Raw genomic sequence first — 16,170 nt, 5'->3', positions numbered from 1 at the left:
CAGTTCACAGTATTGAATGTAATGCAAACACAGGGTGTCATCAGTGTTTGAGAGAGTCATTCAGCAGCCTGATGGCCTGTGGATAAAAACTGTTTTTAAGTCTGGTTGTTCTGGCTTTCACGCTCCTGTAGCGTCTGCCAGATGGTAGCAGTGTGAACAGTGTGTGCTGGGGGTGTGTAGTGTCCTTGGTGATGTTGTGTGCCCTCTTTGTAACCCGGGTGTTGTAAATGTCTTGAAGTGATGGGAAGGCTGCTCCACAGATGTATTGTGCAGTTTTAATCACACGTTGGGAGAGCCTTCCTTTCCTGTACCGTGCAGTTTCCAAACCCCACTGTGATGGAGTTGCTCAGGAGGCTCTCCACTGTACACCTGTAGAAGTTGCTGAGGAGTTTGGATGACAGTCCAAATGTCCTCAGCTTTCTTAAGAAGTACAGCCGCTGCTGAGACTTCTTGGCAATGTGCTGGGTGTTGTGAGACCAGGAGAGGTCCTCGCTGATGTAGGTGCCGAGGAATTTAAAGGTTTTCACCCTCTCTACCTGAGTCTCGCCGATGTGTAATGGACTGTGCTGGTCTCTCCTCTTCCTTGGGTCGATAATCAACTCCTTAGTCTTCTCTGTGTTTAAGGAGAGATTATTTGTGTGGCACCAGGACACCAGCTCAGCCACCTCCTCCCTGTAGTCTGTCTCCACCCCACCAGTGATCAGTCCGATGACTGTTGTGTCATCCGCAAACTCGATGATGGTGGTGTTGCGCTGGGTGGAGGCACAGTCGTAGGTGAAGAGGGTGTACAGCAGCGGACTCAGCACACAGCCCTGGGGGGTCCGTGTGCTCACCGTGCTTGTGCCTGATGTCCGGGTACCAACACTGACTGTCTGGGGTCTGTCTGTGAGGAAGTCCAGAACCCAGCTGCAGAGGGAAGGTGTCAGTCCGAGGATGAGGAGCTTCTCAGCCAGTCTGGTTGGGAGGACCGTGTTGAATGCTGAACTGTAGTCAATTAACAGCATTCGAACATACGTGTCCTTGTTCTCCAGATGTGTGAGAGCTGTGTGGATGGCAGTGTTTACTGCGTCGTCAGTGGACCGGTTCCGACAGTACGCAAACTGTAGGGGGTCCAGGGTGTCCGGGATGGTCTTTTTTCTTTATCCTCTCAAAACACTTCATCACAATTGAAGTGAGTGCGATGGGACGGTAGTCATTTAGGCAGGTTATGGTGTTTTTCTTAGACACAATGGTGGTGGTCTTGAAGCAGGTGGGCACAGAATATTGTGAGAGGGACAGATTGTAAATATCTGTTAGTACCTCAGCCAGCTCCGCTGAACAGCCCCTCAGTGCCCGGGATGTTGTCAGGGCCTGCTGCTTTCCGGGGGTTCGTTCTCCTCAGCGCCCTGCACACCTCAGCTGATGTCACCGTGAGTGAAGAGCTCTGTGCTGCCTCTGTTGGTAGAATCCCTCTGTTGGTGTTGAGTTTGTCGAAGCAGGCGTAGAACTCACTCAGCTCATCTGGCAGTGTGCTTTGGCTGGTTGTGACCCCCCTGCTCCGCTGCTGGTAGTCCGTGATGTGTTGCAGGCCCTTGGCTTCTCTGATGGATCTACGTAGGTCATATCTGGCCTCTTTGTAGCCTTCAGCGTCACCAGAGGCAAATGCAGTGGAGCGGGCATGCAGCATGTACCGTACATCACAGCTAATCCAGGGTTCTTGGTTAGGGTATGTTTTGCAGCACTTGGTGGGGACAACGTTGTCTATGCATGTGCTGATGTAGCCAGTAACCACTGAAGCATATTCCTCTCGTCGTCGTCGTTCGTGTCATTTCCTTTAGAATTATCACACAGGGATTGCTACATTCAGCAGCCAGTTCAGTGTCTCTGCGTCCAGCTGTACCAGGCCTCTACGGCCATGTGGGGCGCCAAAGGTCGGGCACTCGTTGATGATGTGTGAGACCGTCTGGGTAGCCCCACATTGGCAGGTGTCTGAGGGGCTTGATCCTGTCAATTTCTGGAAGGTCTGGGTTCTCCCCCAGCCTGTTCGGAGGCGGTTGAGCCGAACCCATGCCTTCCGCGGGAGTGTATGTCCAGGTGGTGTTGGTGAAGGGGTGGCGACGAAGGAGTGCAGGTTGGTGTTTGCGTCCTTCCATTCATCTTGCCACCTCATGTCCATCCATGTCTCAGAGACAGGGCCAGACCTTAAGAGATCCGCAGCTCTAGTGGCGAAGTGTTGCCTCGCGATCCTTTGGGGTGTGTTCTGCGGTGCTGGGATGATGTTATTTCCGCCAGGCTGGAGTGCCTTCTCCGCAAGCTTGAGGATCTGGAAGTTGCGCCTTACTTTTGGTGGATGGACTCCGGATAGTACAGGTAGAATCTCTGTTGGAGTTGGTTTCATGGTGCCTGAGATGATGCGCATAGCTTCATTGAGGACAACATCGACTGATTTGATGTGGACACTGTGAGACCAGGCTGCTGCGGCATACTCAGCAGTGGAATACACAAGTGCGAGGACTGATGTGCGCAGTGTTGTAAAACTAGCTCCCCAGTCTAGGCCGCAGAGTTTCCTTATTAGGTTGACGCGCTTGGATGTTTTGTTAGCTGCGTTCTTCAGGTGAGGCCCAAAGGTTAAGCTGCGATCAAGGGTGATGCCCAGGTAGACAGGTGCAGGGTCGAATATTAACTTCCTGGCCTCCATTCTCACTTCTAGCTCCTTTTTGGCAAGTCGGGTTGACAGGTGGTAGACCGAACAGACAGTCTTTGACTCGTTTACTTTCAGGTGCCAGAGGCGGAAGTAGTTGCAGAGAGTAGAGATGTCAGCCTCTAGGATGCTCTGGATCTCCTCGTATGTTTTTGCTTGGGCTGCAATTGCGCTGTCGTCCGCATAGAGGTACTTTAGTGAAGAGGTGGCGGGATAGTCCGCAGCGTAGATGTTAAAGAGAATGGGAGCATGTGGACCTCTAGGTCCACAGTACAGTCCTCTCTCACAGCAGCAGTCTTAAACACAACCCAGTCAGTACTGTCAAAGCAGTCCTGCAGCACAAGATCAGTCTCTTCGTTCCATACTTTAACAGTTTTACTTACTGGCGAGACCTGTTTGAGGAGCTGCCTGTAAGATGGTTAGAGGAACACGGAGATGTGGTCCCACTGTCCGGGCGGGGGGCAGCCTTGTAGGCGCCCTTCACGTTGCTTCTAGACGTGGTCTAGAATGTTGTTTTCCCTTCTTCGGGAAGCTCACGTGCTGGTGGTACTCGGGGAGGACAGTCCGAAGGTTGCAGTGGTTAAAAACCCCTGCCACAACAAACACAGCGTCCGGGTGTGTAGTCTCGTGTTAGCTGATGGCGTCGTGCAGTAGTCCGAGCGCTGCTGCCCGGTCCGCCCGCGGCGGGATGTAAACAGCCAGAATAAAGACAGCACTGAACTCCCTCGGTAAATAAAAGGGTCTGCACTTAACCATCATATCAATTCCCTGGTGAAAATCAAATGTACTAAGTATACTTAATCACAGTATACGTAATGTACTTAAAGCACCACTAAAAGCCAGTATATTTTAAGTGGGACATTATGCATTTAAGTTTAAATAAAGTAGTACTATCTCTATACTCATACTAATAATGTGCTAAAATGAAAATACTTTGTGTACTTCGCACATACCTAGTACACTTCAGTGTCATGTTTCATTTATAACATTCAAGTTATCTTAAAAAGTGCTAATATTGTGTTAATACATATTATGGAAATCAACACAAAGCACACTAACTACATATTTCAAGAGTAGTATTTTAAGCCATTTAAGGTTTTTAGATTTAATTTAAATAATATTTCAAATGCATTGAATAAGTACTTGTAATGTTGTAAGTGTATATTGCAAACATAAAATGACTACATTTCAAATGTGTTATTAGTTCACTAGACTTGGCATATCTACTTCACCTTGAACATATTCCAAGTGTGTTTAAAGTGTTGTTTAAGCATTATCCAAGTGTATGTGAAATATATAAATTCTATAAGTTTCATGTTACATTTAATTTGCTCTCTTTTCCAAAAGTCTACCTAAATTATACTTAACATGAAGTATATTCCTGAAAAAAATACTTACACTTCAGCACTTCATTTTCACCAGGGTTCCTTCAAATACCGTTGCTGCTAAATAAATCGAATTAACTGGCAACGACACAACAATAGCAACAACTTTTATCCATTCAAAGTGTTTCCAGGCGGGCTCTCCACTCAAAGAATGCGAGGGGGGCATTTCATCGCAGAGAATGCACTAATCGCATCACTTTAATGTGTGCGCAGCGCGACGACAGCGACGCACCACACATCCAATGTCCCGTGGTCTCAAGTCCTGTTGAATTGCCTAACAAATAATAATAATAATCGGACGCAGATGCAAGCGTTGAATTAATAGCAGCGTGTCGTGTCCCTTCATGACTCTGTATAGAACGATAGATATATATATATATATATATATATATAAATATATGAGAGAGAGAGAGAGAGAGAGAGAGAGAGAGAGAGAGAGAGAGAGAGAGAGAGAGAGAGAGAGAGAGAGAGAGAGAGAGAGAGAGAGAGAGAGAGAGAGAGAGAGAGAGAGAGAGAGAGAGAGAGAGAGAGAGAGAGAGAGAGAGAGAGAGAGAGAGACGTTTACTTGTCTGGCAACGGTACACTGACGGTCTAATGGACATCTGGTGGGAGCCACCCGAGTGTGAAAACAAGCGACGGCCGCGGAACAAACAGCAGGAGAGACAAGAGACGACCACGGATGATCGCTTTGGAATGCTAAACGTACCTAACCGCGTGTGCTCGTCGTTAGGACGTGAACTGAAAGGCGATTATCATTCATCAAGCCCAGCCCGGCCGTTACCGCCAGCAGAGGACTATCGCAGAGTTATTCGAGTGGAAGTGTACGGAAGTTAACTTAGTCTGAAATTAAACTATCGACACATCCCCAGCATTGGCAGCGAGGGTGGGGGAGGAGGTGACTGTTGGCGATGTGATTAAGCCATATTGAGATTAAGCCGTAAAGTATTGTGTGAGTATTGTGGTGTGGGCTGGTGCCATCTGGACAATAAGGCCCGTTGTTGTATTTCTCCTGAGATGTCATGGAGGTGAGTTATCTCCTCCTATTTTCCAATGATGTCCACACTACTTATTTTAGTGAAGGGACACAGCTGCAGGAAAGACAGCTAGGACCACACATGTCTTTGAGAGGGAGAGCGAGAGGGTTTGACTCAGCATTTTGACTTAGACCTCACAAGGCAGCTCACTCTTTTATTACTTAATCCAGTTTAGAGGATGAATCCAGAAGGTAATCTAATACTCCCATCCGCAATTTCCGCTGTATACACTCAAACCCCCGACCTTAGCTCTCCGACATTAGCGCATTCAACCTACAGCCGGTGAACGGATGACCCACGCACAGGCCATGCATGTATAACTAACACAGAGACGCCTGAACTGATGTCATTATACTGATCATTATTTCATCACTGGCTCTCGCTAAATCCCTTTCCTGTGTGTGTGTGTGTGTGTGTGTGTGTGTGTGTGTGTGTGTGTGTGTGTGTGTGTGTGCGCGCTCATTATGACCAACAGCACCATACAAGTTAGGTTAATTAAAGTCCATACCAAAGTTACAAATCATAGTACGTTTTTAGTTTGGAAACAAGTTTGATATCCGATTCTTGTGAATCCCTTCATTTCCCTACAGTTTTGTAATCAGCATTGTACATTGACAAGGGGTTTAGTTTGTGATGAAGTTGTATTCATACAGTAAAACCATCCATTGCCAATTCATAAACCTAGCCATGACAATAACGCAGGCTGCATGAGAAGAACTATCCTCCATCAGCCACTTCCTCACACCTTCCTGTGCTCAAACCGCTTCTCCCCCCGCCTCCAATAGATCACAGTGGAAGGTTGACGGCGTGTAAAACATTTATTTCAATATTAAAATGCAATATTTTGTAGAAGGCGATACAGGGAAAGTCAAAGTCAGAAACAGGCATATGCAAACATTGTCTCAAAACATGGTACAAGTACAACCCCCCCCCCCCCCCCCCCCCCTTAAATTGTTAATAGTCCACGAAAGGCACTGGATAATCTCTTCTATAACAAAAGGAAAATATGTATAGGCCTACTATACATAGACGTTCTCCCACCCATTCTGAAGCCACACTTCCCCCTAGTTTAGAGTCTGTCCGACGTAGGTACAAAAGCAAAGGGAAGTCGAGCCTAAGCGACCCCTTCCTAACGCGCTGTATCCCTGCTGCTCTGCCATCCAAGGACTTTGTTCAATCATGGCGTCAGAGCACCGCATATAAAAAATATATAAACCTATAAATATTGCAAAGGACCGTCACTCCAGTCGCGGTACTGGTGGTTGGCGGGCGGGGCGGGTGGGTTAGTGACTTGTGCGCGCCGTGGTTCTTACGACGACAGCACATCAGTAAATCAAACCCCATAGCCACCCCGCTAATCCCATTTGAGGGTGCTCAAGAAAGCCCTTCTAATCCCTTCCGTCTGTCACCTCTACTACCCCCCCTGTCTCACCCCTCCTACCTCTCCCGGCCTGCCGGCTCGAATCGATCCCGTCAGCTGAGCGCCCATAAATGGTCATGTCAATAAGCGAGCCACGACGGGCACGGTTCCGACCACAGACCGACGTTCACCTCGGCCCCGATCGGCCCGTTGCCAAGGCACTCTAGAGAATGAACAGTTATTAAAAAAAACATAACTTCATTTGAAAAATCGGAAAGCCATTTTGTCATAACACAATACCGCGTTGCACGCAAAAAGGGGAGGCACTTACATTTTTTCAGTACCCATAATATCCCGTTAATTAAATACAGTTTAAATAAGAAGGCACATTTTGCACACTTTTTTTTCCCTCTCGATCTTTTGCGAGGCACTCCATTGTCCTCCAAAGGATGACAATCAGTAGGATCTCCCCAAGGTAAAACAAAATCTCTCAGAACATCAAAAACAGAACAATTTGAGTCATATTTGTGTGAAAGTGCGTAGCCGCCCGCGACAAGCCATCAGAAGCTGCGGCACTAATAACAATATAAGACGTAATGTGTCACCGACTTGTGCTGCCACGATTCGAGTAGCCTGACTCTACACTACGAAATCAAAGGGAAGGAATTGTGCCAAAGTTGAACTCGCAGGTGATTTCCGATGAGGCGAATGAAGAGACTCTCATGAGGAGAGTTGGAAGGCTATTAGTCCTTTAAAATTTCAGAAACGACGTTAACCGTGTCTCAGCATACTGGCTATGCACGACTTTCTCTAGTCCCTCTGGTTTAAAACCACAACATGGTGCGAGGAGGAGGGAGGAGGGAGGAGGGAGCACGAGCATACAAATCGTCCCCATACTGCACAAACACACCGGCGAACGTCTACGAGTGCACAAGTTTGATCCCCTGCCCGGTGTCCAACACGGCGGGCGGGAACCAGCCCAGCTTCACGCGGCGGAAGCAGCGCAGGCAGACGCCGCAGAGCCAGAACAGGTTGAGGCCGCAGCACCAGTTGGACAGGTGCACCATGGGATACGTGGCCTTGGGGAAGTGCGTGGTCCAGTGCTTGGCCACGTCGCTGCCGGTGGGCAGGTGCAGCGCGTAGTCGCCCCAGCGCCGCGCCACGCCGTAGGCCGCCGCCACCGCCCGCCCCTTCTGCGACCACTGGGTGGCGCTGTCGGGGTTGCAGTTGAACTCCACCCACTCGGCGGTGAAGTCGCCGAGGCGCGGCCCGCCGCCGCCGCCCTCCTCCTCGTCGGTCGAGCGGGACGGGGTGAGCGTGGCGCCCTGCACGGCCACGTAGACGTCCTCGAGCCGCCGCACCTCCTTCACCCAGGGGGCGGAGTGCTCCGTGTCCAGGATGAGGATGAGCCGCGAGCTGTGGCCGCCGATCTTCTCCCGCCACAGCTCCAGCAGATGGGCCAGCTGGAGGCACTCACCCCCTGGGGAGGGAGGGAGAAAGGGATTGGGGGGAGGGAGGATGGTAGGGAGGGATAGGAGGGAGGGAGGGAGGGAGGGAGAGATGGAAGGAGGGGGGGGAGAGGGGGATGGAACGCAGGGAGGTTGGAGGGAGGGATGGAGGGGAGGGAGGGAGGGATGGAGGGGAGGGAGGTAGGGATGGGGGAGGGAGTGAGGGGAGGGAGGGAGGGATGGGAGAGGGGGATGGAACGGAAGGAGGTTGGAGGGAGGGATGGAGGGGAGGGAGAAAGGGATTGGGGGGAGGGAGGATGGATGGGAGGGAGGGAGGGAGGGAGGGAGGGAGGTAGAGAGAGATGGAAGGAGGGAGGAAGGGATGGGGGAGGGAGGGAGGGAGGATGGAAGGGAGGAAGGGATGGGGGGAGGGAGGGAGGGAGGAGGATGGGGGGAGGGATGGAGGAATGGGAGGGGGGGAGGGAGGGAGGAATGGGAGGGAGGGAGGGGAAGGAGGGACGAGGGAGGGATGGGAGAGACACAAAAGAGAGATTTGGTCAAGAGAAGGATAGAGGGAGTCACAAAGTGAGAAACACAGAATCACAAAGGGTGATGGAGGGGGGGAGATACTGCGAGAGACAGAACCCAGGTGGAAGCTAAGAGAGGGAGTCAGAGAGACTCAGGGCCCCGGGGTTGAGGTTGAGAAGGGAAAAGTGGTCGATTAAGCGTGCGAGGTAGTGTTGCAAAGGTCTGGACACTTTCATAGCAGTGGATGTTCTTCTGACAGCACCGTGGTAGCAACAGTAGCATGGTGGATCCGGCTAGTTTGCACTGTTTTCTGCCTATGTGATGAAGCAGATTGATTGCCAAAATCACGGTTCATTTTTTAATAAGAAGCCTTGGACGTAAGCTGGTGTTTTTAGGGTGGCCAATCATTCCGGTTGGTGCCAGACAGTCGTGGTATTTAATCCTCTGTCCTGCATGCAGCTAATAGAGAAAATTGTCCCGCATTCAAGGCTGGACCGAATACATATTTCAAGCTTTGAATAATTGTTGGGTTTACTAATCGAATATTCAAAGTGGTAATTTAAAAACAAAACAAGAAGGAAACTCACAGTGCGTATCTTTCCCCGTCTGACTCAGTGCCTGCGGAGACCATAACTGCAGAATCACCTTTTTAATCAACAGCTAACCCTTTGAATTTCTAAAGCGGTTTAATAAGTTAGCAAAACTTATTTTAATAACTACAATATCATAGCAGGATTTCCGTGTGGACGAACAAACAAGGGTGTCTGAACGTTGTGCAAGGTTTTGATGAAATTGCATGGCAGGACGATCACTATTCACCCGTAGAGTGAACACACGGGCGCCATCGTGGACCGAATGCCAGATCATTTAAAAGATTGCTCCAAGTTCTATTCATGTTTATTCAATTACAAACCCCTTATTAGTGGTAGAGCTTTTTTGGTATAATTTGCCTTTGCATAAACACTGAAATAGCAGCCAAATACTTTCATTATTAAAACCGTGTCTTTATTCAAACCATAAACCCCCGGCTTGCCGCAAACTCTTATTTCTACGGCCCTGACCAGCTAGTCGTACCGGCACCAAAATGAATCAATTATTATGAATAAATAATGGCAAGATTTCTGATTTAATGTTAAATATTCTCATTTTAATTGAGTGTCTAATTATAAAATCGCCATCCAATGCACCGACCCCATCAGAACCACATCCATGCCCCAGACAAGACATTGTCCTATTCATGGATCCAACCATACACTAACCCATTGAACACACATCGTGAAAGGTTAGTACTATGCTCGGAAGACTTATCGCCAACTTTCCACCGCAGTGTCTAGACACAAACGACACACTTTCTCAAAAATAACTCCTTTCAAAGAATGTTTCAAGTGTACCGAACAAAGAGGCAAAACGGTGCAAGGTCGAAGTTTATGACAAGAGGACGGGCGACAAAACAGCGATAGCGAACATCGACTGAGCCCAGCAACCCTGAGAAAAACACACCGTCATTGTCAGGTCGGATTCTACGGCTGTCCACCAATCCCCCTACTAAACATTTGCCCGCTCCCTTGTTGACATCGCTCACGTTGTCAAGGTTACGTCTGACGTATACGTAGAGGGTCGAAGCGAGACGAAAGCGTTCCATGCATGGAGTGCATGGAGTACACAGCGGCGGGTTCCGGACGTCAGGAGGAACCCGAAGTAGTTGTGCGCTGAAACCAAACGGATCGGCCGTGAACGTGCAGAGGGCCACCGATTCAATCCACCCCCGACAATTGATGTGTTCCCAGGGTATCCGGCTCGTCCCTGACCACGGCGACGAACCCTTAAATGACCCCCAGGAAATGTGAGTCTTGCTCACATATCGGGCGGCGCTTCGGAACGGGAATGTATGTCGGCCGACCGCGGCCGAGACAAAGAGTAAATACAAACAAGTGAGAACGAGCCATTAGGTTATGCTATCATACTTTGTCTGGCCAGCTGGAACCGATTTGGGGGGGCCTCGCCAGCCTAGAAAACACATTCCTCTAGTGTGGTTCATCCTTCTCCCCATAGGGCTTCTGGGAGATTGTCCTTGTCCGTTTAAGGGCCCACGGTGGTGGGATGAAGGGAACTAAATCTGGGCCAGTGAGGCACTTCATGGGACTAAGCTTCAATTATTGTGGCAACATTGCCTTCTTTGTTGATGAATGCATCGATTGATTTGTTTTGTTGATTAATCATTCATTTACCATGAAATGTAATAAATGAAAACCAGTAAGGCTTAATTTTGCTTTCTTTCTTCGTCTTGATGAGAAGCCAAGTGAAATTTTATCAAGTAAAATAAAAAGTTTTACCAAAAACTAATTATGAACATTTCTGAAGTTAATGCAAGCAGAGATTAAGTATATTTACCGCTGACGATTAATTGATTTGAAAATGTAACGAACAGATTAAATGCATTCCAACCAATCAACTGACAAAATGGTTTCTACACCATCGGACACTGTTACCGGAATATACATTGGCATCAAACTCAATACAAAAAAAAGATCCACCGAACAAAAGTACAGTCCAAAACATAAAGAAAATCTAGAAACCGACTTTTCGACAAAGTGATAAACCGTCAATTTGTTTCATTATCCGAAACCCGATCGGAATCTAATTTCGTGGGTAATCGGATTAAGCATTAGCACTAACACAGACCCTATCAAAATAACAAAGAAAAAACGTCAAACATCGGCAAAGCGACTTTTCGACAAAACCAAACATCCGAAAGATTCGTTTCATTAACCGATACCATCGGAATCTTACGTTGCCGTTTTGGCCAAGACTTACCGGCGAGCAGCCAGGCGCCAGTGCCCTTCTGGGTGTGTCCGCTGTAGAACACCAGGTAGGTGTCGTGGCGCGGCCCGTCGGCCGTGCGCAGGTCCAGGAAGCCCCGGAGCTTGGTCTGCACCGACTCCAGGGTGACGCCGCCGGTGGAGTAGTCGCAGCCGAACGTCTCCACCATGTGGTGGGAGAAGAGCCGCTGCACGCTGGTCAGGATCCCCGTGGAGCGCAGGTTCGACTCCTGGGCCCGCTCGGGGGACAGCAGGCTGGGCTGCCCGTCGGCGCTGGAGCGGACACGACGTGTGTTAAAAGGTTTACGTGTTATTCCACCGGGTGTGAGTGTGATTCGCCGTTACAAGCCGTTTTGAAAATCTGCCCCTTCTGACATCACACGTGGGCGAGTGATGACGGATAGATGAGCAACGTTTGCTGCAGTCCACAGGGTAGGTTGGTAGACTAGTCGATCCAGCAAACATTTTAGTGGACGCGCAGATTTTCAAACACTCACGCCTGGTGGTATAATATGTCACCTTCAAACCAATCGGCTAGGGAGGGGGAATCGACAATGGATAAGGAACAGGAAATCAGATTTTGTGTATTTGATAGTTTCTGAAGAGGCACAGGTGAGGAGAGAAGAGGAAGCAAAGAGAGAGGCCAGGAACGATAAGCACGGACAGATGGGGAATTATGAGTCATTGTAAATAGGGAAATATACAGCGAGATTGACTGCTTAATATTTTATCAATATAAAGTATATTCCAAAGCGGTCAATAGGGAACTCAGAAAGGTCATTAACAAACAGGTAGGGATTAGTCAGTGTGCAACTGTCAGAGACGAATTCCATGACAAAGGAAAGAAAAAGTAAAGAAAATAGAATTCTCAACAAAAAAGGCAACCCTTGGTTTCATTGAATCTAGAAACCGTAAAGGAAGGCCAGAGCAATTAAAAAGCGAATGTTGTTGTCGAACACGATGGATAAACGCTAAATAAAAAAAAGTCCCAAGTTGGAAGGCATTTCACTGCACTTGAGCCTCAATTCATTGTCAGCCTTGGCGATGGGACGCTCACACAGAGAGGGAGGAAGGTTGGAGTAACAAAGTGAACATTTGAGTGGAGCAGAAGAGGAGTCGGGACAAAAGGGAGACAAAAAAATGTATTCAGCTGGAAAGGAACGCGAGGCAGAAGGGCGATGGGACCGTTTCTATGTGCGCTTGCACAAATGTGTTCCCAGGAGAACAGTTAGTCCTCTGCCATTGCCTTCCAGCAAAGCGCACACACGCCCCTCCGTAAAATAATTATTCACACTAATCTTTCACCCAGCACACACACACACACACACACACACGACTCAATATTTAAAAGTGACGCACATACGCACACACTGACTCATGCACGGCAAAGCTCGGAAAAATACTGAATGAACCCGTATTTATGTTTTCATGTGTCAATTCTAAAAATACAAGACACAGTAGTGTCCGTCTTTTGGGGTGTTCAGCGATTCCCATTGTTCTCCTGTAAAAGTCCCCGTAAACCCCAAGATGCGGTTTCACCGCTGACTCCTTGTGCACCCCTGTAATCACAGTCACCCCAGCCCTTGAGGAGGAGGTGTAGGTGTGTGCAGTGACTGTGGTAGGAGCTGAATCCCTTTTGCAATGTTCCCAGCCAACAGAGTGTATAATGGCCCTCTCCCGTTTTAGCCACGGACCACCCCGAAGGAACAAATCCACTCTGGTCCTTGAGGCGGACGTGTGCGATGCAACAGGGTCGTACTGGATGTTCGTATCCTTGCAGGTAAGATCAGAGTATTGAAACTCCAGAATAGTATAACCCTCATTATACAAGTCAAACAAGTCATGCATTAGATGGCTCATTAAAGGTAGGGTAGGCCATCTGAAGAAACCAGCCAGAGTAAGTTTGAGTGTGAAAGTATCCAAAGAACCTCTCTCCAAAGCCGCTCCCCCAAAATACATGGCTAGCTTGGCAAAGTATGCATAGGTAGGTAGGTTGACAGACAAGTCGGCCTTCCAATCCGATAGGACAAGCTTAATTCAGACCATACATTACAGTTCACATAGTGCTTCAGGGAGACTGGCAAAAACATAGGATTTACTCCCGCTTATGATAAATTAAGGTCTTATTTCAGGAACAGTGATTAAGTGCCACAGATTAATATGACGCCGATCACATAAGACATTTTATCCGGACCGGTTTATGGGATACACAACCAACTTAATCCGGCACCTGCGACAGACATGCAGTGGAATGGCAGGCCGCAGGTGTGTGTAACACTAGGAGACGCAGATGCCAGCTCAGGCCACAAAGCGCCTGCAAAAAAGCATGTAGCCTTGGCAGCAGCAGTTTCAACTTCCGGCGTTCCTTATGACTAGAAAGGGCCATGGTGGTAGGCGATCACAGATGCAGTGACATATTACATCGCAAAATATATTGTCCCCAATTATAAAGGGGATGATTAGGAGGTTGCAAATGATGGATCATATGTTTTGGAAATCAAGGTTTAAATCTGAAATGGTCCATTAGTTTGGAGAAGAAAAATATCAGGGTTTTATTTTTAGGCCAATTCGCCCATCACTTTACATTCTCTTTACATGCTGCGATGTTGGATATTAAGAAAATCACATTATAGTTCACCCGCTTTCGCTAAATTAAGGTCTTATTTCGGGAACTGTGATTAACAAAAAATGCTTCTTAAATAAATTGCATACCCTAAATTATGTAGATATAGGGTTGGGCTTCAAACCCAGAACATTTTGCATGAGTGTCAAACACTCTCTCCACTAGACTATGCTACACCCCGTGTTGATATTTATTCCCTTTATGCTTGGCTGTACCAAGCAGCAAGGCATTCCGGTAATTCTGACCTTAAAACACTTCGCCAAGCTACATCGCAACGCTGCATGTCTCGAGTGGAGCATTTGGGTCGCTCCCAGGGATGTTCCAAGTTGTAGAGCATACAACATACGATAACCTGAGGGGCAGGTTATCGTAGCGGAGAGGGTGTCTGACGCCAAGCCAAAAGGTGCTGGGTTTAATCCCCCACGACTGCGATCCAACTTTATGCATCCTTGAGCAGGGCACCGTCCATAACCCCTCACCTGTAACTTCAGACCAGTATCTGAATTCACAAAAAAGTCCCTTTCGATAAAAGGCACAGGCTAAGTCACAAAAATTCTCTTCAGTAAGTCGGTGAAGTTCGAATGGCTGAGCTTACCATTATGTCCACAGGGTCAAACCTTTTTGAACAAGACTTGAATACGGAACTGGCATGAGTCAGCGTGTTTTTTTTTCCTTTTTCGGAAACTGTAAAAATTGTTCCATCTCAATCCTGGTTTGAGAGCCCCCCCCCTACTAGACGTATAAATCGCCTGACTGCGGGTTGCTTTTGGCCTTCTGACAGCGCGGCAGTTGGAGACCCCGCCCTCATATATGTGGACGGATAAAACGAGAAATTAAATGGGCCGGCCCCGGCCCGGGCGAAGGGCCCGCCGTTCCCACAGCTCTGTTTAATGTCCCCTGATCGCAGCGCGCTCCGAGGGCGGCGCGACTCGCAGTTTGGGATTCAGACCACATCTCACACCATTAGGCTGAGCTCTCTCTCCGTCCCGTCTCTCTCTCTCTCTGCTTCCATCTCTCGGTCGCCCTCTCTCGCTCTTTTATGACCCCCCCCACCCCCCCACCCATTCCGCCGTTAGCCACCCGCCACTGTTTACAACCGCTGCTCCCCAGCGCCGTATTCTCTCCGCTCTCTCTCTCTGTGTCGATCTCTCTTTCTTGTTGCTTCCTCTATTAAAGACTCTCTCTCTCTTCCTCTCTGCCGACCACGCTTTTTGTATCTCCCTCTTCAACTCCTTCTTCTGTAACCCCTTCTCTCCAGCTCTTTCTCCCCTAGGGTATCCCTCCCTGCCTCCTCCCTTGTCTTTGTCTCCTTCATCTCTCTTCCCTCCCTCCCTCTGTCCCCTATTATTTTATCCACTCCCTCCCTCCCTCCCTCCCTCCTCCACCCCGCCAGCTCAAACATAACTCTCGCTCGCTCGTCATTCTGAAAAAGCTGATGCGCAGCCATCAAACGGGAGGATCCACACTGGCACATTCTCGTCATGTCCTCGCCCCTCCCTCGCCGGGGGGGGGGGGGGTGCGACGGCCTCTGCATACAGACAGAGCGAGAGCGCAGGCGGGAGGGCCTCTCGATCCGAGACTTTTAACGAGACACGGGCTGCATCCCGAAACACAGAGAGGGCTGCGGGGCGTCTGGGCGACGCTGCGTTTGAGGGCCCTTCTTCTAAGTGGAGAAACCTCCGCGGTTAAGGTTCGGATGACACTAACAGGCCTGATTATGGTTCCACGTTCACACAACGCAATGACCCTGCAGACGCTTCGACGCAGTTGTGAACCTTGGTTTGTTCTGCTTCGGGTTTTAGTAAGCGGACCGATCACAGCCCTTGCTGCAGTGTCGCCCTTGCGGACCCTCCTTGCGGCCACCGCTAGGGCCTTACTTGCGCCTCCCAAAAATTGTTACCTTCGAAAAAAATCGTTACCACATTGTCCCACAAATCCTGCACACATTGTCCCACGTTGTGTCAACGTGGGACCATAATCAGCCCTTAACATAGGGGCAGCGACGAGATGGAGAAAGATAACGACATTAAGCCCCGAGAAACACAGAGCACCTGCCGCTTGGCACACGTAAACAAAAAACGCGAAACCCGGGAATGAATGATATGCTGATTCACAAATGCGGCGGCTATTGGCTATTAGCGTCAGATAGCTGTCCAGATTAAGAGAAAAGATGCTGACATTAAGCCCCTTAGAAACACAAAGCACCTATAGGCCTGTAAACAAAACAAAGAAGGAAACAAAAAAAAAAACAGAAAAAAAACCTGATTCAGCCGCTTTCAAATGAGTTTGGCAA

At 48.7% G+C, this 16,170-nt stretch overlaps 1 protein-coding gene across 1 annotated transcript in view; it reads right to left on the bottom strand.

Annotated features, from left to right (window-relative positions):
* Positions 1–5,898: 5,898 nt before the first annotated feature.
* The window catches only part of tmem168a (transmembrane protein 168a), a 12,832-nt gene continuing 2,560 nt past the window's right edge, over positions 5,899–16,170 (bottom strand). Inside the window, exons 3-4 of the mRNA XM_060039112.1 lie at positions 11,250–11,586; positions 5,899–7,939 (exon numbers count right to left, since the gene is read on the bottom strand). Coding sequence (XP_059895095.1) covers positions 7,380–7,939; positions 11,250–11,586 — 897 coding nt within the window. The 3' untranslated portion in view covers positions 5,899–7,379. The remainder of the gene's footprint in view (positions 7,940–11,249; positions 11,587–16,170) is intronic.

This window comes from Gadus macrocephalus, chromosome 19 (genome assembly GCF_031168955.1).
Source record: "Gadus macrocephalus chromosome 19, ASM3116895v1".
NCBI lineage: Eukaryota > Metazoa > Chordata > Actinopteri > Gadiformes > Gadidae > Gadus > Gadus macrocephalus.
Note: the sequence above shows the minus strand (reverse complement) of the source record. Positions and strands in the feature narration are given on the sequence as shown.